Below are 27175 nucleotides of genomic sequence, written 5' to 3' on the forward strand. Positions count from 1 at the left end.
TGATCATTGCAGGAGGTAAAATATTTCAATTCGTCAGAATAATAAAAAAAAAGTTTGGAAAAACTCTTTGAGCCTTATTATTTTTTTTCTGTAGAGGACGGGTAAGTAAGAATTTTGTTCTAGTTCTGTTGCTGTAGGGATATTTCTGGGAATCATAGAGATGGAAGTTTTAGTTCTTTATGTGAAAAAAAATGTTACATCAATAACTCATGTTTTAGAAGGCTTGAGTGTTTGTTTCTTTTTGTACTTCTGAGAAGGAACTTTTGGAAAACATTCTCCAGTATTTGGTCTTGAGGGAAGTAGAAAGGGAGACGCAAGTGGGCAGGCGTGTCAGGATGGACATTCCTTAGGGCTGTTCTTACCAGGAACCCGAGTGAACATAGTAAGAATCGCTCAGACCCGAGTGCAGGAGGCAGAGTAGTTTTGAGATTTAATTATCTGATCAGGAATTAGAAATCTGTTGTTGATAATTTTTGTTTACAAAACAGTTAAAAAATGAAAGACAAGGAAAAAAAAGAGTGAGGTCACCCTGTGCCAGGGTTATGTGTACTGAGAAGTGGAAACTAGGGTGGTTCCCTGAATTCCCCCCGGGGTGGAGGGCATGTGAACTGGAAGGGAACAGGGAAGGAAATGGATTTCAGGTTCATTGAAAAAGATACTCACTTTGGTTCGAGTGTTTGTGCAGGTGAGAATTTTCAAGCCATAATGAGACACCAGAGAGAAGTATTTCAAGTGGGCAGAGGAATTCTGTGGCATGGCCATTTCTGGTGACTGCCCAGGAGACAGGCTCTCGTGGTCAGTGTCTAGATCTATTGTGCTAGCAAATGATTCACAAATATTCACTCTCATGTAGCTATGGCACGGATTGAAACATTCACATTTTGTAAAACACAATAAATTTGGGAAAAGATCAGGTGTTGGAGCAGGTAAATGAATATGGTGTTTCTGCAGCGACCCGGAGTCTCCTGTGGAGATCCAAGGAGAGGAGGGCCTCAAACTCACAGAGCTCCGCTTGCTTCTGCCTCTCAAGTTCTGAGGATTAAAGGCGTGCACCATCACTACCTACCTGGTCACCTCTTGCGGTTTCTTTGTTTTTGTTTTGGGGGGTTGTCTTATTTTTTGTTGTTGTTTTTGGTTTTTCGAGACAGGGTTTCTCAGTAGCTATGAAGCCTGTCCTGGAACTCACTGTGCCTACCAGGTTGGCCTCAGACTCACAGAGATTCGCCTGCCTCTGCCTCCCGAATGCTGGGCTTAAAGGCATGTGTCACCACTGCCCGGCACCTCTTGTGCTTTTAATGCTCAAATGTTTGCTATATAAAGGATTTTGATATACAGAGGTAAATTTATGAATATGCTTTTGCAAAACTGGATCCAGGTACCTAGATCTTTCTAATAATATGCTAGATTTATATTTTTTTTTGTTAGTTTGATTTCAGGAATTGTTAGTTATTTAGGGAGCAAAATTGAGCATTAGCTTCCTGTTTTTTTCTTGACCTGTGTGTGTAAGCACCTGTTTTCATGCTGGAAATGAAAGTGTATGTGAGCATAAGCGGTGTTATCTTCCTTTTGTCAAGAACCGCTGATGTGGCCCTTTGCGCCACACCCCAGTCTTGGTGTGCTGCTGAGATCTGGTGCTCTTTCCCATCTGAAGGAAATGCATCTTTGACACTTCTCATGACCTGAGTCATGATGCTGAAATAGAGCCAGAAAATATTCTTAACAGTCATGGGTAAGAAGAAGGAAGGCTTCCGTTAGCATTGGCGGAGGGTGAAGGGCCAGAGACTAGTGAGAACTGGGGGCTGTGAGGAGAAGAGCGTCACTATTTTAGTTTTTAATCTTTTTTATTATTAGGAATGTTACTTACATTTTGTAGCTGTATTTGTTATTCAGCATAACATACTTTGATTTTAATAGTTATTTACTTTTTGGGTTTTTACTTTTTAAAGAGTCTTGTACAGGACAGGCTCCAAAGCCACAGAGAAACACTGTCTCGAAAAACAAAAACAAAAACAAAAAAAAAAAAGTGTCTTGTAGCTCATGCTGGCCTTGAGCTTTCTACGTATCCAAGGAGGACCTTGATTTATCTATCGATCCTCCTGCCTCTGCCTTCTGAGGGATAGGATTGGACAAAGCTTTAGAATTGAATATTTAATTGTTCTTCAAAATGAATAGATTAAAAAGTTCTGTACATATTTTTATTTAGTTACTTAGTTTTTCATGTGTTAATAGTGTCCTTTTTTAAAAGTTATGTATGTAGCGGCACATCCCTGTGGTCTCTGAAGTTAGGTAATTGAGGAAGGAGGATTTCCATACGTTCAAGGCCATACTGAGGAAATGCTCGAACAAACCAGCTAACTTCGTAAAGAAAAAGAAGGTATACCTCATTGATCACAGTTAATTTAGTATTTTCTTCTATTTCAGAGTATGGTTTTGTTTCTGAATGAACTCATGATACTTTTACATTATGTGTGTACCGGTGTAAGAACGTAGTGTTGGATAAATCTGCTTGATCCGTCTGTATGGTGCAGACTGCTTGTCAGATGAAGATGAGGAATAGGAGTGCGGGGTCGTTCGGACCGTTAGCCGAGGTGTTGTGTTTGGGTTGCAGCGATGTGAGGATCACTATGGTCAAATATGCTCATCTCTGCATTCTTTGTTCAAGGGCTGATTTGAGCTTCCTTCAGAGGAGTGCTGAGTTCTCTGTTGCTTTGAGTAAACGTGTAAGGAGCTTGTTTCCTTGTTTTGAGATGGCTCATTGCTGTGCAGGCCTAGCTGGCTTGGTACTGGCTGTGTAGCCCTTGTTTGCTTCAAATTCAAGGCAATCCTGCCTCGGCCTCTCATGTGTTGGATCTGTAAATTCGAGCTACTACTTGTGTACTGTGCTACTGCATAGTGTAGAGAGGATGTATCCATGTGTCTGTCTGTCTGTCTCTCTCTCTCTGTCTCTCTCTCTCTCTGTCTCTCTCTCTGTCTCTCTCTCTGTCTCTCTCTCTCTCTGTCTCTCTCTCTCTCTCTCTCTCTCTCTCTCTCTCTCTATATATATATATATATATATATATATATATATATATATATGTCGTTTTTAAGGTTTTCAGCTTCTGTTGAATGAGTGCCATAGTCCAATCTTAATATTAACAATGAGTTAGAATTAGTAAAACTTACCCAGTATTAAGAACACTAGCTCCTAATAAATTTCTTTGCCTCTAAAACCTTGGAGTGCTCTGAGATAATAAACTGAGGTAATGAACTTCTCACAGTTTTTATTCTTTGGCTTATAAACTGGTTTGATTGTGTGATCATGAATAATCACTTACTTTTTAGGCAGTTAAAGTTTGAGTAGAATTTCTCACATTTCTCTTGTGCTCTTTTCCCCTTTGTCTTCTTGCACCCTGTCCCCATCCTCGCTCTTGTGCACGGCTCCTTTGCAGCCGTGTTTCTACCCACGGGTCTGGGTTTTGTTGTTGTTTGTTTTTTGTTTGTTTTTTTGCCGCTCATTCTGCTCCACATTCTGTCCTTTTGGAGTCAATTATACTTACTGTGCTTACAGTTGTTGTAATAATGACTATTTCTTTTTCAGTTTTACATCTATAAATATCATGCTTCTGAATCCACCTAGTTCGTTTTCGCTTTAAGGAAGCGCTTGCATTTACATATTACAGTAGCATGCAGTACCTTAAGAACAAGAAACTCACGAGAATATCAAGAGAATTAGGAAGGAACATCCAGAGAATTACTTGTTGAATTGTTTACACAAGTGTAAATATATTATGTCAAAATATCTGTTAAAACAATCACATAATGACATAATACCAGTTTCGAGTAGTATACTTTTAATTTTCCTTGATACTGGGGATAACCAGTGGATGAGTTCTGGGGCCATTTTGTGTGTAGCAACAGAATATCCCCAATTACCTCCACTTTGAGAAGCATGGGCTGTTTTCCCCATTTGTACCTGTGGCCATGACTGTGGAGCTATGAAGAGTTTCCTTTGAAAAAGCAGCAAATGTTTCTGCCAGATTTCATAAGATTTTGCAATGCTTTGTCATCTCTCGCCTCCACAAGAACTAGAAGGCAACAACACATGCTGTCAGATTGGTCCTTTGATGTTTCTCTGTTTAAGTTGGCTCAGCTGTTTGATAATCTGTGTCCATGTCTCCATGTCCAGAGCTGTCTCTCCATCTCAGTGAGGCTCCTCGGCCCCGCCCCGCCTGGTATGTGGGTCAGAAGGCGCTGTTTCTCACCAGAGCGCTGCTGTTTCCTTTTCCTACTGAGTCGATTGCAGATTATCCTGGAACATGCCTGAGAAAGGGTCACAAAGGAGGCCGAGAGTCCTCCGCTGCAGCTGGGAAGCTTGTCATTCTCACCAGCACGGGGGAGGAGGAGGAGGAGGAGTGATGGAGCTGAGCGAGGGACACTCCCATTCTGACCAGAAGCAACCCACATGCTACAAATTCCTGTTTGCACCGGATACTTTAAAAAAATATAAGTCTTTAACGGATTTTATTTGGTTTTGATTAAATAATGATTGCGAGTTAGTTGAGGAAGCTTTCATGTTAAATTAGACCGCAAGAAAGAACTGAGCAGGGCTTTCGGTTTTGTAGAGCCCGAATGTCCAGTGATTGTTTGAGAACAAACTACCATTGTACTCTTTTTGACAGAGTCAAGAAGTCAACTTTTCAACTCCAAAATTAACTTAAAACTCCTTGGTAAAATTTGCTGTTTTATACCCATCAAATCCATGGCGGGATACTAAAAGCAGCCTGAAAGTTTTGATTTTCTATGGAATGAAAAATGCCCTCCCCCCCCCCCCCAACTCCTTACCCAGCTTTTCTTTTGAAATGGGCAGACTGGAGGAAGGCCGAATGAAGTCTCAGAGTAGGGAAGTGTCGGGAGGAGGGTGGAGATGGTGGAAATATTTGGGGAAAGGGCATTTTCTTTAGATTTGTCTTTTGTGGAACGCTAGGAACCCACATTGAGTTTGGATTTGATGGTTACCTTGTTATTTTAATTTCCAACATTTATAACAGACCTAGGAGCTAAGGGGGAGAGGCAGAACCTCTGAACTCTGGGAGATTCCTGTAGTGTGTGGAGACCATTGAAAACAGACTGATGTGGCTGAGAGGAATCTGTCTGGTGTACTGAGTCACGCTGTGTGTCTGTAGTGAGCCCTGTGAAGCAGCCTTCCGAATGCCTGAAGTGAGCACGGGCTGTGTGTCTGAAGAACACAGGGGCACCCGGATGACTGCAGACTCCTAACTGTGCCGTCCCAGGGGCTCTACTACTTCATTCTTGTAAATTAATCTTAACTTTTTTTTTTTTTTTTTTTTTTTTTTTTTTGTATTTTTCGAGACAGGGTTTCTGTAGCTTTTGGTTCCTGTCCTGGAACTAGCTCTTGTAGACCAGGCTGGCCTCGAACTCACAGAGATCCGCCTGCCTCTGCCTCCCGAGTGCTGGGATTAAAGGTGTGCGCCACCACCGCCCGGCTAATCTTAACATTTATGTTCCAGTTTGTCCCCTGATCCCTAGTGACAACCCCAGCATCTCCTCCAGACACCCCGTTGTTCTGTTGTCTGTTTTCTCTCTCCTAGTTTTCCTTCTTAAGGAATCTTGCCCTGAATCCCACTCATAACCCCTGTAGCTCGTGTTTCTGAGTGGTCGCACATCCTTCGTATCAGGTATTCACTGTATGATTCCTCACAGTGGGAGCATTACAGTTGTGAAGCAGCCGTGCAATCATCTGTGGTAGGCTGCACACCATTAAAGGTTGAGAGCGCTGTGTCAAACAGTAGCAACACATTTTCTGTCTCCCACTCTGAAGCTCCCTTGCAGGTGATTTCTGAGTTGTCACTACTGAATGTTATTCTTGTGGTTTTCTTTTCTTTGCTTCACAGTATGATAGAACAGTAAAGAGAATCGTGGGAGAGATGTTCATTCATTCATTCGTTCGTTCGTTCATTCATTTCTTCTCACTTTCCCTGAAGAAGCCCATCTACAGTGTGTTGGTAGGAGCTCTAGCCTCGGCAGAATGTGATGTGCTCAGCAGTTTCAGGGTCTTGCCTCCCTTAGAAATGTCTTGTGCTTGGCAGTTGGCCAGGTTCACATGTTCTCACATCCCTGCATCCAGAAGCCGGGAATCCAGTCCTGGTAGCTTCTGCACAGAGGGTAAAGATAAACCAGAAAGGAGCCGGGCTTCCTCCACATTACCTGGGAGTTGCTGCTGAGGGCTTTTCCACAGATGTCCTGCTTTGTCAAAGCCCAGTAAATCTTGGAAAGTTTATTTTCCTTGTAGCATCTGTGTTTTATAATGGGTCTTTTAATTTGTTTTTACTTTGTCTGCAGGGATTTCTTTTGTCCGGAGTTTTCAGACTCTTGACTTTTTTTTTTCTTTCCTGTGGAAGTGAGGCCGTTAATGATGACTGGTTTGGGAATATGCCTCTCTGCAAAGCTGACCTGGAAGCCACTCCTCCAGAGCAGCCACAAAGCCCACGGTTTTTTCTCTGTCCGTTTTCATCTTCAACTTAATCTGTTTGCCTCCGAGTTTTTGTAGTATAAAATGTTTGGGGAAATGATATTTGGGACAGTGATAAGTGAGGTTGTATTTTGAAGAATGGTTGGTGCCTAGCTCACCCGCAGCACTGTGTCCGGCTCTTTGTGTGAGGTGGCAGGAACCATGAAGAACCATGTGAGGTTGTTCCCTTGTCAGAGGTGGAAATTTGTTCCTGATAAGCACAGAAAGCCAGAGGTCTAACCCTGAAGCCAGCTCTTCTGTTTCAGTTCACACAGTAATGGTAAAATTAGTGATAGTAAACATAGCTGAAAAGAGACCAAATCAAAATACCAGAACTTTCTACACAAATAGAATTTTTTTAGAATTCGTATTTTTAAATGATATTCTGCTCTGAAATAGAATTTCTCCTTTAATTTATTGAGAAACCATCTTACTGCGATTTGGAACTCCCCCACCCCCACCCCATGAGAAGCTCATCTAGATGGAGACGGGTTACCCTCTAAGGGATCAAAGCTCTGCTGGCTTTGGACAAAGACCCAAAAGCCCGCAGGCTTATGCATGTTTATCTATATAGACTAAGCCCGAAAAACTGGGGTGAGAGTCTTAAAGGAGCTCGTTTTCTCATGAGATCTTTGGGACTTCCTCGTTCTGATGGGGCCGGGAATACTGTGAGAACATTTATTCTCTTGGCATTTGCCGCTTGCGGGTCTTCTGTCAGCTGGAATTCAAAAGTACAGTCGTGTGTGAAACGTCCTATAGACCTCAAGGCTCCAGGAAGGCCCCACTGAAGCTGCAGTTAGGCAGTGTCTGTTGTGTCCACTCTACTCCACTGATAATGAAAGGGAGAAAGGAGATGCATTGCTTGACCCATTGACACAGGGGCCATCTTCTGTTTCTCTGGTTCCGTTCTCTAGACTGTTCCCGAGAGTTGAAAGGTGAGGGTAGACTGATCTGAGTCCGCAGATGGTGCACATAGAACACCTTTGTGTTCAACCTCACTGTGCCACAGTGAGACCCTGCTGTGCAGGAGACTAGCCTTGGTTAACTACAGAGAAGCATCCAGATCTATGTTCCTAAAGATACCAGCTTGAGGCTCCTTGTCTAGATCAGCATGAGTCTGAGCAGGGTAGAGATCCATGGGCCGCATCACTCGCTTCTTCATCCTTTGCCCTTTACATAGCCTATGTTGGCTTTGAGCTCCTTCCTGCCTCATCCTTCAGCTCCTGAAATTTTGCCTTGCACTACTACCATATTGGAAGTACTTTTCTGAAGTGTTTGGAGATCCCTCCAAAACATTTTCCCCTACTGTTGTGGGGATCCACCCTCTGCTTTTTGAAAATAGATTTAGTTATTTTTGGCACATGGCTTTTTGAACTTAGATCACTGTGTTTGCTACTGAAATTTCTTGTCTGTGCTGTCCCTTCTTTTGCTAACCCAATATCATCATTCATGCATCTTTGTTTTCATCTTTTGCTTTCTGTTAGCAGCAAACTCCTGTATGTGTAAACTTTGTGTGATTCATTTTCCTTCCTACCAGTCACAGCGGCTCCTCTCTCTGTCTCTGAGCTGTTTCTCAGATGGCACCTGTAACATGTTTTTCCCATCATCTGTTCATCTTCCTCCCCTCTCTATGCAGTGTTATGAATGCCCTGAAAGACTTCTGGGCTTGCTGCTCAGGACTAAGCACAGGGTGCGACCCCAGCCAGCCTCTAAAGAAGAAGGGACGCAGAGACACACTGGCTCCCCTGGCTGTGTTCTTCCCGCGGTCACAGCCATTTAATCTCATTTCCATACCTGTTAGCAGTGCCTTTTCCTGTCTGCGCTTTCCTGTGGACTTCTCCACAGGTGCAGTGGGCTTTCCTGACGAAGACCACCCGAGTCCCTGGTTCACCTCATCTTTGGCATTCGTTTGTCCCCTTTCCCTTAAAGATGACTCATTTGATCTATACACTTATTAGAGAGCATAGGTCACCTGAAGAAACACAGTAGACCTGCTTTGAGACCGTGTCTCTCACTGGCCTGGAACTCACAATGATTATTGTGCTCTAGGAATCTTACTGTCTCTGCTTCCCCCGTGTTGAGATAGATTAGAAGCCCCTGCCATTACACTCACCATTTTTTTTCCTATGGTTTCTGGGATTGAACTGCGGTTTTCATACTTTGAAGGCAAGCACTTTCCGCACACAACTACCTCCCAAGTTCACAAAAATATAAAATTTATCCATGGGAGGGGCAAGCAGAGTTTTCCTTGTTTTTATTATTTTATGCTTATAAGTGTTTTTCCTGCATACCTGTCTGTGTACCATGTGTGTTCCTGGTGCCCATGGATGCCAGAGTCCATTTGACTATGGAGTTACAGATTGTTGTGAGCTGCCTTGTGGCCATGATAATATCCAGGGCTGTGCAAGACTTCCTCATCTTCACACCCTTGCTTGTGCATTGCTTTCTACTTGGTTGTTTTTGATTAAGAAGTTGTTGGGTATTCATTAACTTTTGAGATCTAATCCTTGGATTTGAATTCTCATTCCCAGCTCTGAGAAGGTGATAGGTTGCATCCACCTTGATTTGGGAAAGCTGCGGCCGGGCGGTGGTGGCGCACGCCTTTAATCCCAGCACTCGGGAGGCAGAGGCAGGCGGATCTCTGTGAGTTCAAGGCCAGCCTGGTCTACAAGAGCTAGTTCCAGGACAAGCTCCAAAAAGCTGCAAAGAAACCCTGCCTCGAAAAAAACCAAAAAAAAAAAAAAAAAAGAAAGAAAGAAAGAAAGCGCGCGTTCTTATGATTCTGACTTTATAAAATCACAAGCATCAGATGCCTTTTCTAATTTTTTGTTTCCCTTCCAAATTTATTTTTTTACTCTTCTGTTTTCCTGTTTGCTGTGTTAGGTATAAACCCAGCATATTGTCCACCCTAGGCAGACGATCTCCTGCTGAGCTGCTTCTCAACCAGTAGCTTTCATTTTAAAGATCTCTCTTCTCTCCAGATAAATTTATTTCTTGATGGTTTTTTCTTTCACTTTGTTTTCCTTTCTCCCTCCCTCCCTCTCCCTTTCTCTTTCTTGCAACCCTCTTCCTCTTTTCCTTCCTCATCCCTGTCTCCTGTCTTTCTGTCTTCCATTTCTGTTTTCTGATAATGATATGTAGTTCTGGCCTTTTTGAACTCAGTATGTAGCTAAGAATGGCTTTAAACTTTCTGACCCTCCAAGTGCTGGGATCATAGGCATGTGCACCTTGTCTGGTTTATGTGGTGCTGGGATCAAACTTAGGGGTTTGTGAAATGCTAGGCAACTACTCTACCAATTCGTCTCCCTCCCCAGCCCTGAGTGATTTTTAACAGCTATTATAAATAGGATTTCTACTTAATGTACTGATTTCTAATTTAGGCAGTCTAGTTATTATATAAAACAGAATTACTGAGCTTTTGTCGAACATATTTATCCTTTCATTTAAGCTATCCTTGGCTCGGGTATAGCTCTGTGGTAGAGTGCTTACTTGCCTAGTGGACATGTATGTGATTTCCAGGGCTGCCCTCTACCCATCGAGAGAGAGAGAGGGAGGAAGGGAGAGAGAGAGAGAGAGAGAGAGAGAGAGAGAGAGAGAGAGAGAGAGAGAGAGAAGACTAAAGGGGGGGGCTATGTCTGTAAACTTCTTGTCAGATCTAGTACTGTGTGACGCAGACACAACCACTCTGCCTGCCCTGTTAACACAAACACAGATGTAAGTCTACATAACCTACTTTGTACACTCCCGTACACTGGGTCACAGACAGAGGATGCAGCTTAAACACAGAAGAGAGGAGAGGACACTGCTTGAGAATGCAGGAGCAGGCTCCGTAGGCTCCAGTTCCTTGCAGGCTGTGCTGTGGCCGTCCTGTATCCTAGGGAAGCGCTGCAGTGGGAACATCTCAGCAGATCACTGTTGGTTTCTGTTTTATTTGCTGTGCTAGGTAAGTGCTCTAGCACTAAGGCACAGTCCCAGCTCAGATCCCTATTATCAGTAGTGTGTTTCGTGTGTACTGTTTCCCCTAGGCCCGGTAGCGTAGAACACACTTGTGACTGCAGTGCTAGGGAGTTAAAGCGGGATCCCTGAGTTAAAGGCCAGCTTCCGGTTCGGTGATGAAAGGTGTTATAAGGAGGTGGCTTGTTTGTTCTTGGCTGCTCAGCCCCAAAATAGCCACACAGAAACTTTATTAATTAAATCACTGCTTGGCCCATTAGATCTAGCTTCTTATTAGCTAACTCTTGCGTCTTAATTTAACCCATTTCTATTAATCTGTATATTGCCATGAGGCTGTGGCTTACCAGGTAAAATTCCAGAGTCTGTCTATGTCGGGGCTACATGGCTCCTTTCTTGACTCCACCTTTTTTTCTCCCAGGATTCAGTTTAGTTTTCTCCTCCTAGCTCTACTCTACCCTATCACAGTCCCCAGACAGCTTCTTTATTAACCAATGGTATTCACAGCATACAGAGAGGAATACCACACCAGTAAGGGAGGAAGGTGAAAGGAAGGGGGGGGAGGGAATGGGAAAGAGGGAGGGAGGGAGGGAGGGAGGGAGGAGGTTGGTTGTTAGGAGATCTTAAAGGGGAAATAAGTTCGTCTGCCCACTCTGTTACACCCCATGAGTAGTGTTTAGAGACTTCTGCTCCTGCAATGGCATCCCTGTCCACACCTTTCCTTCGCGCTATCCTTCAGGCCTTGAGTGTCCCTGCTCTCCCACTTTATCTCACTAGGTTACCTCTCCTGTGGTCTGTTTCCAAATAATTGTTCCCACATGTACTTATCTTCAGTTCTGGGCAGTTAGCACTGAGTCATTCTGTGTCCTGTCAGCCTTGTGGTACAGAGGATTCCTGCCCCCACAGCATGTTATCTTAGCCTGAGACACTCATCAGATCTTTGCTCACGAGCTGACAAATGTTTGACATACACAGCACAGATCCTGGATTGTGACATATTAATGCTGGAGTCTCATTTCAATACAAGCATAGTCATCTCTGTATTGACCTTGAGACTATATGTCACTATGAGCAACTCAAGAATTAAAAGTTTTTTCACTCTATTCCATTCATTTTTTCTATAAGGTTCTTTGTTTTGTATGTATAATATTGTCCGATTAATTTTGTGTGTATTCTAAGTGCTGCCTGTTGTATCCCAGCAACAGGGGTGAATAGCTTCTACTGGCGTTAAAGAAATTAAAGAGAGAATTTGTTAGTATGGGGAGTTAGAAGTGCCCGAGTTTCTTATCCTCCCTGCAGTAGCTTAACTTACTCATCCCAAACAGTGACGTAAACAGATAGACCTGTGTCCTGGAGGAGCAGCGTTTCTTAGCCGCATCCTGCAGGATTAGACGATGTCATTCTTGTCTTTCAGAGCTACATAGCAAGTTTGAGGATTGATAGAGGCACCTTAGGCCTCTTGGCCTAACTGCACAACCCACAAGGCCATTTCTAACGGTTCCCGAGAGAAAACCTAGAACTGTAGGAGCCTGGTACAGTGTGTACCTTTCCACTGACGTGTCTTCGCAGTGGTCAGATTTGGGGTTCAGAGCTTTCTGCAGCTCTCCAACACGATTGTTTTATTTTACAATTCATCTAATCTGTAGATGTGGATTCCCTAGGTAGGGAGAACTATCCACACTTTTTATGTTGATCAAAAGAGTTGACTCAGTAGCAGTCAAAAGGCCAAGCAACTCTTTGAGAAGTTCTTAGAGTACAGGTGAAATAGTGATTTTTTTTTTTTTTTGTAGAAAGTCACCACACTGTTTTAGAAACATAAGATTTCTTATGTAGAAAACCACACTATGTTAGAGAGGTTTCTGGGGGCTGTGAGATCCCGTAAATTGCTTATACGCAGGTGTGAAAACCTGAGCTGGGATCTCTAGCACTTATGTGAAAAGGTGCATCCAGCACCCCTGTGTTGGGACTGAGAAGATCCCTCGAGCTCACTGGCCTGTCTTAGTTGATTCAACAGGGTGGGTTCAATCCCAGACCCTATCTTAGACTTAAACGAAGAGCAGAGAGGAAGACGCTTGGCATTGACATTTATGCGTATACTTCTGTGCACATACCTGTGTGCGCACGCACACACACAAAGTGAAAACTGAAATGTCCGTGTGTTATTGTCGTTTCTGTGACCTGATAATGTTGGTTTCTTCCAGTGTTACGAACTTTAATTATACTTGCATCGATTTTCTTTCAAATTTAGCTCATTTATTTGCATGTGTGTGGAGATCAGATAACAGGTTATAGGAAATTGGTTTGTTTCACCTTGTGGGTTTTGGGGGCTACTCAGGTAGTTGGGCTCTGGAGCAAGTCCCTTTCCACACTGAGTCGTTCCCCCAGTCCATGATTTCTTAAATGAAAACCTTTTCAGAGAGAGGGATGTTTCCATTAGTGATCTTTTGGTTTTCTTTTCTCTCGTAGGGAAGCTGAACAGCCAAGACTCTTACAATAACTTCACCAACAACAATCCTGGCAACCCCCGACTTTCTCCCTTCCCGAGCCTGATGGTAGTGACCCCTCTAGCACAAATCAAGCAGCCAATGACGTTGGGGACCATCACCAAACGTACTGGGTAAGGCGCCAGGCTTGATGCTGTTTCCACAGCCCTCTTAGAGTGTGGAGTGGATGAAAACGGAACATGCTTTCTTCATTGTGTGTTTTCTATTATGTCCTTCATTTCCAGCCCACATGAGACTCACTGGCAGCTGAGTTTGCACACAAGCATGCTCACACCCAGTCATGTACACACATCCATAGTAAGAAGCAAAGCAGTGACAAGTTGTGAAAACTAGTACTGGCTAATGAAAACCAGACTTCTCCACTCGCTCACACTTCCTGCCTCATGGCATTGTCTGATTGTACAGTTTGATTTTCTTGGCTCTTGCCAACGTGATTGGCATTTTAACATAACACAATGCCCACATTTTGACAAATGCAAATATTATCAAAAGTTTTCTAAATGATATTGCATTTAAGTAAATTTATGAAATTTACCCACTTATTTGTGTGGATGTATTACACCAACATGTTTACATTACTAATTTACTGTTACTGTCTGAATGATGAACTATGACTTAGACTTTTTACAAGATTGATTCCTAACATTTTTAGAGATTTCATAACGTTCTTGAATTCTTTTCAGTGCTCATCTTAGACGTTAAAAAAGTTCTCTACTTGTTTGGAATATGAACTAATGGATTGTGCAACTGTAGTGAACTACTGTGTGTCTGATATCATTAGATACTCAATTACATGATGATAGTGACCATGCATTTTGGACTATTAAATTTGTACTTCTGTAGTCATTCTATAGCCAAGTTATTTGTTTTCCTCAATGTATATTCCCAGTATTTAATTGAATTAGAAATGGGACAAACTGTATATTAAAATTACACATTAAAATAGTCTGGAGAAAGCCTTACCTTTGCCTCAAATAGTCCTGAGGGTCCCCCCACCCCATGGGAAAAAATAAATTATCTGGTCATGGTGTTGCTGCTGCACTAATACAAAAGTACCTAGAGAGGTGACTTCCCTTAGAGAAATACTCAGGACTCAACGAGGTTCTGATGATTTTGGTTGTCACATACCAGGGTGACATGTGTGAAGTTGGCCTGCTTACCTCACCCTAGGTGACATGGTGACACGTATAAGGTTGATCTACTGATCTCACCCTAGGAGACATGGAGACGTGTAAGGTGGTCTACTGACAGAAGTAGGCTGAGCTTTGAATATATTAAGGGGGACTAAAAACAAAAACAAATAAAAATTTAAAAAATCCTGAAAACCTACTTCCCAAATCACAGTTTATTGTGCTATCTGTGATGTGTCTATCATTTAATATAGTATTCAGTAGAGCGCAATTTTAAGTGGTATCCTTACTTTCTTTTTTTTTCTTTTGTTTCAAACATGTTGACCAAAAGACCATACATTTTTAATGCTGTCTGTCCCTGTTTTATTGCTGGTTGAGTTTTTCCCCTTTGTAGGTACACTTTGTATTTTCTGAATTCAAAATGGTTCTTAATCTTGAAGCAAAAATTTAAAGTTTGTTTGTTTTTTGGACTCTCTTAAGTTTGCCTGAATGTAATTGCATGTCATTCACTCCAGTACTGTATAATTCTATAAAATACTGAAAATTTGTATCTTTCCTGAATCTAAGTGAAAGCAAGTTTAAAATGTCACTCTGATTTTAATGTTCGTTCAGAGGGAGGGGGTTTCTCGGGGCGTGAGGACAAATGAGAGAGGTGCCTTTTTCTGAGGTGCCTGCTTCTCGATTTGAGCACAGGGCGCTTTGTGTCCAGGACTTAGCGCTCCTCATAGACTTCTTCTTCTTCTTTTTTTTTTTTTTTTTTTTGAGAAAGGGTTTCTCTGTGTAGCCCTGGCTGTCCTGGAACTCACTCTACAGACCAGGTGGGCACAGAGATCCGCCTGCCTCTGCCTCCCGAGTGCTGGGATTAAAGGCGTGCACCACCACCACCCGGCTCTCATAAACTTCTTAAAACAACTTTGATATTGGTGTAGACGTGTTAAATACACCAGGATAGGATGTTAGGGTTTATTATACTCATTTATGCATCTAGTTGGAATGTATATTTCCTTTTCTCTGTATTTGAAAGTTTCCTAATGAAACTTTTGTGCTTTCCCATTGTCTTGTCAATACAGTGGCAAGTGTATAAGTTGTTTACATCTGGAGATCTCTGTGGACTTTTGACAAATTTTCTGTTTCCTTGTGTTTTTAAAATTTGAGAGGCTGGTTAAGAACCAGCTGCTTTTCCAGAGGATATGTGATCAATTTCTAGCACCCACATTCCCAGATTTGTAAACCATTTGTAACTCCAATCCTGGAGTGCCCAGCAATCTCTTCTGACCTCCATGGGCACTTCCCTTATGTGTAGCACACATGTGGGCAAAACACCCACACATATAGAATAAGGAGCTGTGAGTTCCAGGCCAGCCTGATCTCCATAGTAAGTTCAAGGACAGCCAGGCCTGAGAGACCCTGTCTCAAAAAAAAAAAAAAAAAACACACAAACAAACAAAGGAAAGTAAACAAAAAAGTTGCTTAAAATTCTTTGATTTATAGAGTATAAATGCTATTTCCCGCATTGTGATTGTTTTGTTACCACTGCTAGAGCAGACACGGCTCCATGCAAGCAAGCAAACACACTACCACACAGCTACAGCTCTGTCCCTGAGCGCCCTCTTATATGTGATTTAATATTTATTGATGAATGCATTGGGAATTTGAAATTTTATGTGCCTTGAAACTCACATTAGAAAATGTCACAGTCACTCTTCTGTTGTCGTGAAGTGAAAACCATGACTAAGGCGACTCTTAGAAAAGATAGCATTTAATTAGGGCTTGTTTATCATTTGATCTGAGGGTTTGTAACCAAGGGTAATTAAACATATTCACAACGTATTGAAGGCGTCTTACATTCCAGGCCACCATGGTGCTGGAGAAGTAGCTAAGAGCTTTACATCCTGATGTGCAAGGAGCGAGCCTCCAACTCCACCTCCAGTGACACATCTTATAATTCTAACCAAACAGCTCGTGCAAACACATGAGGGAGGGGATCGTAATTCAGACCACCAGTACTTTGGATTTTCAGGTCCCTTCATAAGTTTTATGTTTTATTAAAGATTTATTTATTTATTATGTATATAGTGTTCTGTCTGCATGTGTGCCTGCACACCATAAGAAAGCACCAGATCTCATTATAGATGGTTGCGAGCCACCGTATCATTGCTGGGAATTGAACTCAGGTCCTCTGAAAGAGCACCCTATACTCTTAATCTCTGAACCATATTTCCAGCCCCTATATATTTTATGTTCTTTGACTATTAACTCGTATTTTTATTAAATAGTTCCCCCCCCACTGCCCCCACCCCTCTATTTTATGATTTTAAAGTCCTTTAAGAATGCGTTGTTTCCAGGTGTTGTGACAAAATAGTTTAGATTCGTCTCTTTTTGGTTCTAATATTTTTGACATAGTTTGAATATCAGCAAAGCAGTGAAGTCTGGTGACAATTCTTCCACACCCAAGCCTCCCAAATGTTAAAAATGCTGACTTTCTCATTGACCTTCTTTCACACATCAAGACGGGACACTTTTCTAATTTTTTCAGAATAAATTTCATGACCCCCTTCCTCCTTTTTCTTCCTTCCTTATCCTGGAGGGAACATTCTCCTACACTAAAACATCAAAGGAAGAATTTTATTTATTGTTTTTAATAAGTACAAATATTTGTTTTCTGTAATGAGTTCTCTGCTTCAGTGTAGAGCTCTGGGGTAATACAGGTTGTCCTGGCATAGAAACTGATAAACACCTTGATTGTAGTTTATATCTGACCATTTCTGTATTGCAAGTTTGTTCACTTGTTTTTTTCTTTTTCTTTCTATTTTAAAAATGAATGTTGTTTATTTATTTTTGATAGTTTCTTGTTAATTGTCCCAGGCTGGCCTTGAGTTTTGGAAACTGTGATTTAGTTATGGAGTTCTGAGATTATAAATTTCCATCATCTTTACAACTACTCTTCAATAAAAATTATGTGAAGCTGGGTAGTGGTGGCTCATGCCCCCCTTTTTTTTTATTATTTTTTTTATTTTCGAGACAGGGTTTCTCTGTAGCTTTTTGGCTCCTGTCTGTCCTGGAACTAGCTCTTCTAGACCAGGCTGGCCTTGAACTCACAGAGATCCGCCTGCCTCTGCCTCCCTAGTGCTGGAATTAAAGGCATGCGCCACCACCGCCAGATTGGTCTACTGCACTAGCTCCAGGACAGCCAGGGTCATACAGAGAAACCCTGCCTACATGAGAAAACAAACAAACATACAAATCATTATGTGTATCTGTGTTTGGATACATGTGCATGTGCGCGGGTTGTAGGTGCTGAGGAAGATGCTCTAGACCGGTGCTGGGGACCAGCCTAGTCGTGGCATGCTCCCTTCCCCGCGGAGCCATCTCTCCAGCCTCCACCGCTACCTTACTTTTTTCTTTAGGCAGGGTTTCTCTGTGTAACAGACCTGGCTGTGCTGGAACTTACTCTGTGAACAAACTGGCCTGGTACTCAGAGAGATCCCCCTGCCTCTGCCCCCACTGCCTGGCCATCACAGCTGCTGTGTCTCCCACTTTCTGATATGTTTATTGACTGTACTTAGCCATTGCAATTGTCATTTTTCTTTTCTTTCATTGCAGTCCAGCTAAGGATTTGTTTTAGTTTTCTGAATGTGATTTTTAATTTTTTTTTCTCAAAAATTTAAAAAATTCATTAAAATGTATATTTTTCCTTGATTTGCGAGAGTATTATATTTTCTGGCTTGGCTTGGTGGTGCACGTTTGTAATCTTAATCCCGTACGGAGGATCTCAAATTCAAAGCTAGTCTAGGCAGGTTGGTTAGGCTCTGTTTTCAAAGGGATGGCCAGTTAAGAGGAGAGCCTGGATGTCTGGTTTATCATGTTGGAGGCCCTCAGTCCCAGCTCCACCAGTGAATAGAAAAACCTGAAAATACGCTCTCTCCATTTGTCACAGGCTCTTCTAAAGTATGCGCCAGATCCAGTTTCAGCCCTTCGATTCTGTGCCATTAGCACCCACAGACCACGTTTATTTATTCTATTGAAGCATTTCTAAAACTGCAGCTGGCTATTTAATCTTTCTATTCCAAGCTTTATATGCTTGGAAATTTGTTTTCTCATGAAGATAACCAATGTAACAAACAAGCAGAGTTTTCTTTTTCCATGTGCGCTCATTCCTAAAATGCTGTGTTGCCCACACCTTTCCTCCTGCTTTCAGAATGTAGCTATTAAACAAGGGGTGTTTCCCGTGGATGATTCAGAGAGTGGACACAGAACTCAGCCGTTTCAGACATGTAAATGCCGCGGCTGTTCAGATAACCCTATCCAGTTGTTAGGTAGAACATCTGCCTTTTGTCTCATGTTGTTGGTATTCTGTGTAAAGGCGTAACATACCCACAGAGTGTTAGAATTCTGTTGCAGAAGTATGAAGATTGCCTAGGACTCGGGAGTTCAGACATCCTGTTTGAGATACAAACCTCAGCTTCACTCTGCAGGACACAAAATGTGTCGTTACCATGCCTAACATCTGCCCTCTTATTTTTATAAATATATGTCTGCTAAAGCCTGTGCGGTGTTGGGACCATCTGTCTCTCTGCTCTGCACACACGAGGCCAGTCCAGCTACAAATGGCAGAAGACAGCTGTGTTTACACCTTCTTGTTGAATACCTTGGAGTACCCCTTGGAGGAAGGAAGGCCTCTGATGGCAGCAGCTGCTTAGCTCACATGCTGGGTTTGGGTGAGGCAAAGGAAGTTGTAGGAATTATTTGACTTCAGCCATCACTCATGTAAACAGAGTCCATTTTTCTGCTGGTCTAGTACAGCAGGATTGGAAAGCCCCTCACCACATGATCATGTCTTTAACTAGAGAAGAAAGAAGAGGCCCTTGAGGTCAGTGGAAGAGGACTTGCTTTGCATGTGTGAGGCCATGGGTTCAGTTCTCAGTACCACAAGGCAGGAAGGTTGAGAGGAAAGAGGGACCCAAGGAGGGAGGGAAGAAAGGCTCCCCATTACAAGGGGGAGAAGTAGGGATTGTTCTGTCTTTTGGAGATGAGGTTTCTATAGTACAGTTCATTAACAGCATTTCATAGTCATTTGGTCCAATTAAATCAAAAGCGAATAATTTCAGATGCAAGTAATAAAGAATTTGCTTTTGTATTTTATGTGTTTTAAATCTAAGGTGATGTATGTCAATTTTGTGGACACAGAAGGGAACAGTTTATGCTAGAATGAGGTTGAACCAGTTTCGTGGGAACAGAGACTATAAAAATTGAGAATGAAGTTACTTCCTTGCTCTTAGCTGGTGGGAGCCCCCTGGAAGTGAACTCACATTCGTCCACTGTGTTTATAGTCTTTCCCCACCTTCTCATGTCCTCATTTCTTCGTGAATATCTTGAAACCGTGGGTCCTAGCCCTTTAAGACAGACTGAGTGCTGTGTAGTCCTGGCTTCTCCTGCCTCCTGCGGGCACTTGTACTTACTGTCAGTGCCCTATGGGAGTTCCTCAGAAGAGAATTCACATGTGATGTGTGCATTCCCAGCACTTCTTTGATCTCATTGTCCCATTTAAGCCCTTCTGAGCCACACTGAGTAAACAGGTGTGTTTCTCACTTAATAGCATTTATTTGAATGGCTGCAGATGGTATTTTAAAACAAGTTTGTCATCAGTTTTAGTTTGAGAGTAAATGACGTTTTCATATAGTAAACGTGAAAGTCCATTCCTTATTTTAATTCAGTTCAACCCCGTTCACCTTGGTTTATTCAGACTTTCATCCGAGCCTCAAGCCTTATAGAATAAGTTCAGAGAAGATGGAAAGATTTGGTAACAGACCCCCGTATACCATAGCCCATGGTAATCTGTATACCATAGCCCATGGTAATTTGCTACTTTCTGTCTCTGTCTGTTGTAACCATAAATTTGTATAGTATTGCTCTGAGGGTTTGGTTCCAGATACAACATGATCACAAGAGCATTTTCATTTGAGTGTGTGCGCTTTTGTCTACATGTGTAATATATTTACCATAGTTTGAGTTTCTAGCTTTTGCGCCAAATAAGTAGAGTACTTAAACCATACCATAGTTTATTGCATTTTGCTGTAAATCTGCGGATTTTTTATTTAAAAGAAGTCTACTGTATACCATATTGAAAGTCAGCAGGCACAGCAACCGACAGAAGTTTGGCATTATTTATGCTATGCTGGTTGCTCCTCTGTCGCGTATGGAAGAACTTGAGCATTATCTATGTTTTTCTAATGAAAATTTTTTATGTCTTGAGTTTGTAATTTAAAATGGCATGCCAAATATGTCTCAAATTAGTCAGCTGTCTGTTTCAGCTTCAGTTTGTCCTACAGATCAGCAGATCGAAAACCACCAGTGCCGTTAACCTGTCTGGTAGGGAACAGTTAAGATTCGGCTAATGAACAAATTAAAAGTTGGAAATGACATGAGGGCTCATTTGCAGCAATGGGGAAGGAAATGGGAATTCACATCATTTGCTTAAGAGAAGGTACACACAGTGGCAGCAGAGCCTTTAGAATGAATTTTAAATTGAACTTAAAATGTCTCACCTCCCTTGAGCATTGTACGTACGATGTGCTGTAGCCTTTTCTCGCAGTTTCTGGCATCTTGGAGTCCTTCTGACGCCATGTTTTAGTTGCTCACAGAACTTGATCAGCTGAAGGATAGGGTTGATGGAGTATGTTTATGGAATTTATCTTTTGGTTGGGCTGGCTGCTAGACTGTGTTCTCTCAGCGCGCACAGGAAGGTTCACAAGCTTGAAGTCCGTCTAGGTAGCACAGGAAGCCACTCACTCAGAAACTCCCAGAGCCTGTGGATTGGACAGATCAACAGTGTGTGTGTGTGGGGGGGGGGGCGGAGGGGTTGAGACAGGGTTTCTCTGTAGCTTTGGAGCCTGTCCTAGAACTCACTCTGTAGACCAGGCTGGCCTGGAACTCACAGAGATCCTCTTGCCTCTGCCTCCTGAGTGCTGGGATTAAAGGTGTGCGCCACAACCACCTGGCTGATTGGAGAAATCTTTTTTGGTTTTTCGAGACAAGGTTTCTCTGTGGTTTTGGAGCCTGTCCTGGAACTAGCTCTTGTAGACCAGGCTGGTCTCGAACTCACAGAGATCCACCTGCCTCTGCCTCCCAAGTGCTGGGATTAAAGGCGTGCGCCACCACCGCCCGGCAGGAGAAATCTTAAGAGTAACCTTTTACCACTAGAATCAGGTTACAGAGGTTTACATGTGTTCACAACAGATGCCTTGGACTGCAGTGACAGAGCCATAGCCACTCTGAAAGCTGGGAACTGAGCTCTGGTCCCCAGGAAGTATAGTAAATGCTCTAACCACTGAACCACCTGTTTGAAGCACTGTTCATTACTGTTTTTGAGAATTCCTTTGAGACTTAATGGCAAGGTAATTTCATATTAGCTTATAAATAAATAATTCTCTAACAATCTAGAATTTGATTTTTATTACTTACTTCACTTAGCTATTGTCCTGCAGATTTAACCAACCATATTACTGCAACCCAAAGTGTTTTATTATTATATTTTTTTTGTGTGTGTGTAGGGGTGTGTGTGTGTGTGCATGCATGTGTGTCAGACACTATTTTGGTTTTCTGAGACAGGGTTTTTCAGTGTATCCCTGACTGTCCTGGAACCAGACTGGTCTCGTACTCACACAGATCGACCTGCCTCTGCCTCTCCTGTGCTGCGATTAATGGCGCACGCCATCTCCGCCCATCTACATTGCTGGATGTGTGAATTCTTCAGACCCATCTCTAGTAATCTGATTTCACTACTGAATATAGCCAGCATTCAAATTCATACACTCCCTACCTTTACCCCGCTTGAGTAGGAAACTACAGCTGTGTGCCTTCAGTGTCGGGGTGTGTGAGGACAGTCATAGGTGAAGACAGCTGGATCATGGGCCTGGACTTTGTGACTTCATATTTTCATTCTTTTGCTACTGAAGAAAGATTAAGCAGGAGCCTTTCAAAAGAGCAGCTGACACTACCCCCAGCCAGCAGTGGCGTGAGTCAGTTTGCTCCTTTGGAGTCTGTAGATCCTTCACTTGTTCGTGGCAGAGGTCCAATCTGCCAGACCAGGCAAGAAGTGGGCAAATGCGAGCTGGATGCTTGCCAAGTCTACATACCAAACTCGGTTCTCACCCCGCGCCTTCGGCCGCCCTCTCTCTTTGGAGCTGTTGGCCAGTGGATCACTTCTGGCTGGAGGTAGAGCAGCTTTTAACCAAAGCCGCTGGGCTACACTGTGAGCTGTGACCCTGTTGTCGGCAGAGATGACTGTGGCGCTGCTAAGGGCCTCGTCACTTGGTGTCACCATGGTACGGTGGGGCGAGCATCTGACTGGTGACATTTGCAACCTGCTGTGATTTCCTGGAAAGAAATCGGGGGTTGTCTGTCTGTTTAGGTTTACTTTTCATTTGATGGGGTGAAGCGCGTTTCTGTTATAAACCAGGAAGCTTTCTCCAAAGGTAGGGAGTGTCAGGGTCTTCAGTGGGCTTTTGTTGTTAGTTTGTTCATGTAGAGACAGATACATTTTGTCCCATTTTTGTTTGTTGTTTTTTGAAGCCAGTGGAGAAGTCTTTCAAGTTATAGAGGACTGAGTAGACAATTTCAGTACAAACTTCCAAGTTCTTTACCCTGCAAGTATCTGTGTATTTGTGACTATTTATATGTTTGGTGTCCCTGTCAATAACCCGAATTCTGTTGTATGTTGCAACCTGGGCGTAGTTAGAGGGCTGTCCATGGGCCCTGCAGATTACACACGGGCACCATGGGGCTATTTTAGATGTCGGTGTTTCTAACAGAATTATTCTGAGTATTGGAATATTTGGGGTGTTCTGCTTATAATAATTGAAACGAAAGGTGAGTATTGTCTACCAACACAATTCCTTCATATTTGAAGTATTTCTGGCATTTAGAAATGGCTTTACCCTCGTTTTAATTTTTTTAATTAATGCACAGCATCCCTATATTGTGAAGACATTGGTCAGTTCAGGAATTTTTCAAAATACAGAGTGAGCTCTTGTGACATAAGAGTTCTGATAGAATTAAGTAAATGTTGACGTCAAGTAGATGTGACCAGAGCTTTTTCCTCGGTGTCATATAATGGCATAAACAGTTGGGCTGCACTGGCATAACTCAGTAACATTGTGGAAGTTAAGCGACTTAGACTCCCTGGCAAGGTTTATGTTTTTAAAAGATAAATTTTTTTTTTTGTACTGTGGCAGTACCCAAGCATTATTGTTATGAAATGTCGAGAAAATAGTAAAATGTCTTACAAACAAAAACTGCATTCACCCACTTGGTCTTTCAATCTTGTTTTTTATGCATTGTTTTCTGCAGCTTAATGTTAATATTCTGTGGCTCACAGAGGAAAACGATGGAAGGCCATTGTTGATTTTACTGGTTCTGTCCTTGCCAGAAACTAAACCTTTAAAGCTTGCAAGAGTGCTTGTCAGCCACACCCCCTCTGATGTCTCTTCTCTTAATGCCCGTGTCTCTCAGTCTGCCTTTGTATTTATTGCGTTCTGAACCTCAGAATCGTGCTCACTGTTGTGAGGACATTTTTCTCGACCTTTAATTTGTTCTGGAATGTACTCTGTTTGTTTGGAAATTAATACTAATTAACAGGATTATCTTTCTCCTTAATATCCCAGTCTCCAATTTTGAAAAAGGAAATATACACAGCTTAGTGATGTGTGTCCCCTTCAATTTCATACGTCTTCCAGATGTCAGATGCCTTATTAAAATTTTTTGAATCTAACTATATTTCTAAGTCTTATTTGTGCATAGCATGCCTTAAAAACTGGGAACTGAATTTAAAGTAGAAATAACGTGTAGCATTGAACTCTCAGTTTGTACCCCTGTGGTATTTCACACACGCAGGTGTGGCTGCCGTTGACCTGCAGCAGGAGAGAAGGTTGTGTTCCTATGCCAACTTTCTGGGTTGTAACAGAACTAGAACTCATTCCGTCGTTTTGCCAGTGACCCACAGAACAACGTCCAGCTTCCTGCAGATGAGCGCTTGAGAACTGTGTGGGGAGAAGCAGCAGCTGGGGAGCACAACACCCTCATGTCAGAGTCTGCCATCTCTAGTTAGCACTGAATACTTGGCGTCACACATAGTAATTGTTCTTCTCCATCTGATTTTCCCATTTGATTTGCTCTCTGTGTTTAAGGGCTTCAGCCGTGAATTTTGTGTTAAAGCAGGTGTGCTGCTGGGGTGCTCCAGAAAAGGGGGAGAAATAGAGAAAATTCAAATCTACATTTCTATGAAACCGAGGCCCTTCTTTCTGTACCTCACATACTTACTGGTTCTACCACAGCATATATGGCAGAATTGCTATTGATTATTAATTTTGAGTTATTTTTATTATACTCTATAACAGTACAGTATACTTGTATTTACTAATGTTGAATGAGTTTTCCTCTAATTTTTTGTACATTTTCCCCCCTTTTCCACCAAGGCCTTATCTCTTTGGAGCGGGGTGTTTTTCCATAAAAACTCCATGGTGAGTTCCCATTTGGTCCCGCATGCCTAATTCATTTGCTGTACTCTCGAAAAGTAACTGTTTTATAGTTTGTTTTCAGTTGCATGGCCTGATCACAGATAGACGCACCAAGTTACTGGCTGAGTAGATCTGAATGTTGGCATTTAAACCTTTAAAAAGCAGTTCCTTTGGTTTCACTTGAGTCTTTCAAAACACCTTTTTCTACAAAAACCAGATTTGTTTTGTCTTTATTTGTTTTTTTGTTTCGTTTTGTTTTTCTCTTAAAGAAGGCAGAAGAGTTCTGTCACCATGCTGGTGAATAATATAAGAAAGGTCTTGCCACAAGCAGAATCTTTGAACGTGAAGTTCCTCACTTAGCATACTTCATACTAGAGAATGGAGTCTGTTTTTAAGGACAAATATATGGAGGGTCAAGTTGTAGTGCATTTTATTGGTCCCAAAAGGACTGTGTTGAACTCTGTTTTGAATAGAGTGGGTATTTAATGAGCTGAATAAAAGGTAAAGGAATGCATATTTCTGATGAAAATGCCCATGACATTCTGTTGAACTATGTTAGACAGTTAAGGCATGATAACCACACAAAGGGAAGAGTGTGTTGCATATTTACATTTGAAGACAGCAGTTAGAATGTGTTGAGGATCTGATATAAAATGTTTAAGTAATTATGAATTGGGATTCTAGAATAACTGTCTTGCTCTTACATACCAGCTCCTATGTGCTCTTACATACCAGCTCCTATGTTACATACCAGCTCCTATGTGCTCTTACATACCAGCTCCTATGTGCTCTTACATACCAGCTCCTATGTCTACTGGCACTGTGATCTCAGATACTCTTGAGCCTTGCGTTTCCTCTTTTCCTTATATATGTAATGAAGCAGCGTTAGCATCTGTTTTGTGGCTTCGCTATGAGGATGAAATGAGCTTATAACGGATAAGCGCACTGCAGTGCTTAATGACAGTGGTGCATAGTAGCGACTCATTAAATAGTAACCGCTGAGGACCGCAGTGCTGGGAGGACATTAGATCATGTGCTTTGCCTCAAGAGGGTCTCCCCTGGCTAGTGTAGAACTCTATGTGCACCAGACTTGTCTCCTTGAGGAGAACCTCAGGCCTTGGCTCCCTGAGTGCTGGTTTCAGGCCTGTGCTACCACGCCATACAATCTCTAGTTCTTAAAATAGAAAAGGAAGTTTTGAGCCATGGAAGGTATTTAAGTTCTTCACATCTTTCTGATCCTCATAACTGCTGCTAAGAATTGTTCGTTGTACTCTATTAGAACCTGAACAGTGTTTTATCTGGGCACGAGTTGCATGCATGGAATTGTAGCCCCCGGGAGGCCGAGGCAGTAGACAGCAAGTTTAAGTCCAGCTTGGGACATGCAATAAGATTGTCTCTCCAAAACCAACCAGTCTTTTTATAGTTGCATTGTTTCCTGGAACATTTTCAGGGTTCTTGTGCCCTGGGAATGGAAGTTTTCATTCTCCTATAGGGCTAGGTGATAGAGTCCCCACCACATAGCCACCTCTCTAGTACAGTATAGGACAGAGATGCCAAAACTGTCTTGACAATATACAGAGACAAATCCTCTCAAAGTTGATCTTTCTTTTTTTAAAATCAGATTTCTTCTCAAAACCAGTAAGATACATGGATTTTTGCTGGCTTAGGGTGACTAGGGAATTTTAAATGTCACATCCAAAATATGATTAAATGTCTTTGTGCATTAAATGTGGAATTAAATTCCATTTGAGGATAAATTCCTCATTCTAAGTACAAAGCAGAGAGTTTCAGCATGTTAATACGGACTGAAGTTTTGACATGCAGCTGAAGATGGACTAACAAATGCTGTGTGTTAAATAAGGAAAGGCCGCTCCCCAACAGCTCATGTGTTCCTCACAGTTAAGCAAAGGCACTTGTCAACTAGAAATGATTTGAGGTTGAAACAAGATTAAAAGAGCCAGATTAAAGAAAGGGATCTATGAAATATAGTCGACTTCTAAATCACTGCCTGTCTTCCAGAGACTGCTTTGTGGTCTGTTTGATGCCATCGTTAGGTCCTAGGAAACTCGTTTTTAGTCACTTACACTAGACTCAAAGGTCCTCCTTTTAAATGTGCCACATTACCAGGGTGCATGTTTTTTCCATTAAGATCTTAATGAAACCTCAAATTAAGGCAGCAAAATGAATATAGATTTGACAACTTCTTCCATGTTGTTTATGAGAGCTGCTTTGTTTCCGTAGCATTTGCTGTTTTTCCATGATACTTGGCGTTCAACTTGAGAATGTTCTTATTTACCGCCCTAAAATGAAACATCATGCTAACTAAGGATGTTTATAGTCCTTTTAGTCGGGGCAGTACGTGGATGTTGGATGAACACGAAATCTTTATAGCTTCTTTTATAATGTAAATTTCTTATAATTCTCAAAAATTAGTTTTGGGTTACAACATTTGTACTTAGTTAAGATTTTTTTGCTTTTGGTATGTCACAGTTCGTACTAATTCTTTATTCTTCAGTAAAGAACTTTAAGTCTTTAATTTAGTTTCAGATGAGACCGTTTAAAAGCAGC

At 42.1% G+C, this 27175-nt stretch overlaps 1 protein-coding gene across 7 annotated transcripts in view; it reads left to right on the plus strand.

Annotated features, from left to right (window-relative positions):
• Positions 1-27175, plus strand: part of Bcas3 (BCAS3 microtubule associated cell migration factor) — a 486981-nt gene that overhangs the window by 176017 nt on the left and 283789 nt on the right. For 4 of the 7 annotated variants that reach the window (XM_057774686.1, XM_057774690.1, XM_057774688.1 and 1 more), the window contains exons 16-17: positions 12926-13076; positions 24566-24610. In XM_057774686.1, the coding sequence (XP_057630669.1) occupies positions 12926-13076; positions 24566-24610 (196 nt within the window). The remainder of the gene's footprint in view (positions 1-12925; positions 13077-24565; positions 24611-27175) is intronic. The other 3 variants (XM_057774689.1, XM_057774692.1, XM_057774691.1) reach the window with 1 other exon arrangement.

Source organism: Chionomys nivalis, chromosome 7, assembly GCF_950005125.1.
Source record: "Chionomys nivalis chromosome 7, mChiNiv1.1, whole genome shotgun sequence".
Taxonomy (NCBI): Eukaryota; Metazoa; Chordata; class Mammalia; order Rodentia; family Cricetidae; genus Chionomys; species Chionomys nivalis.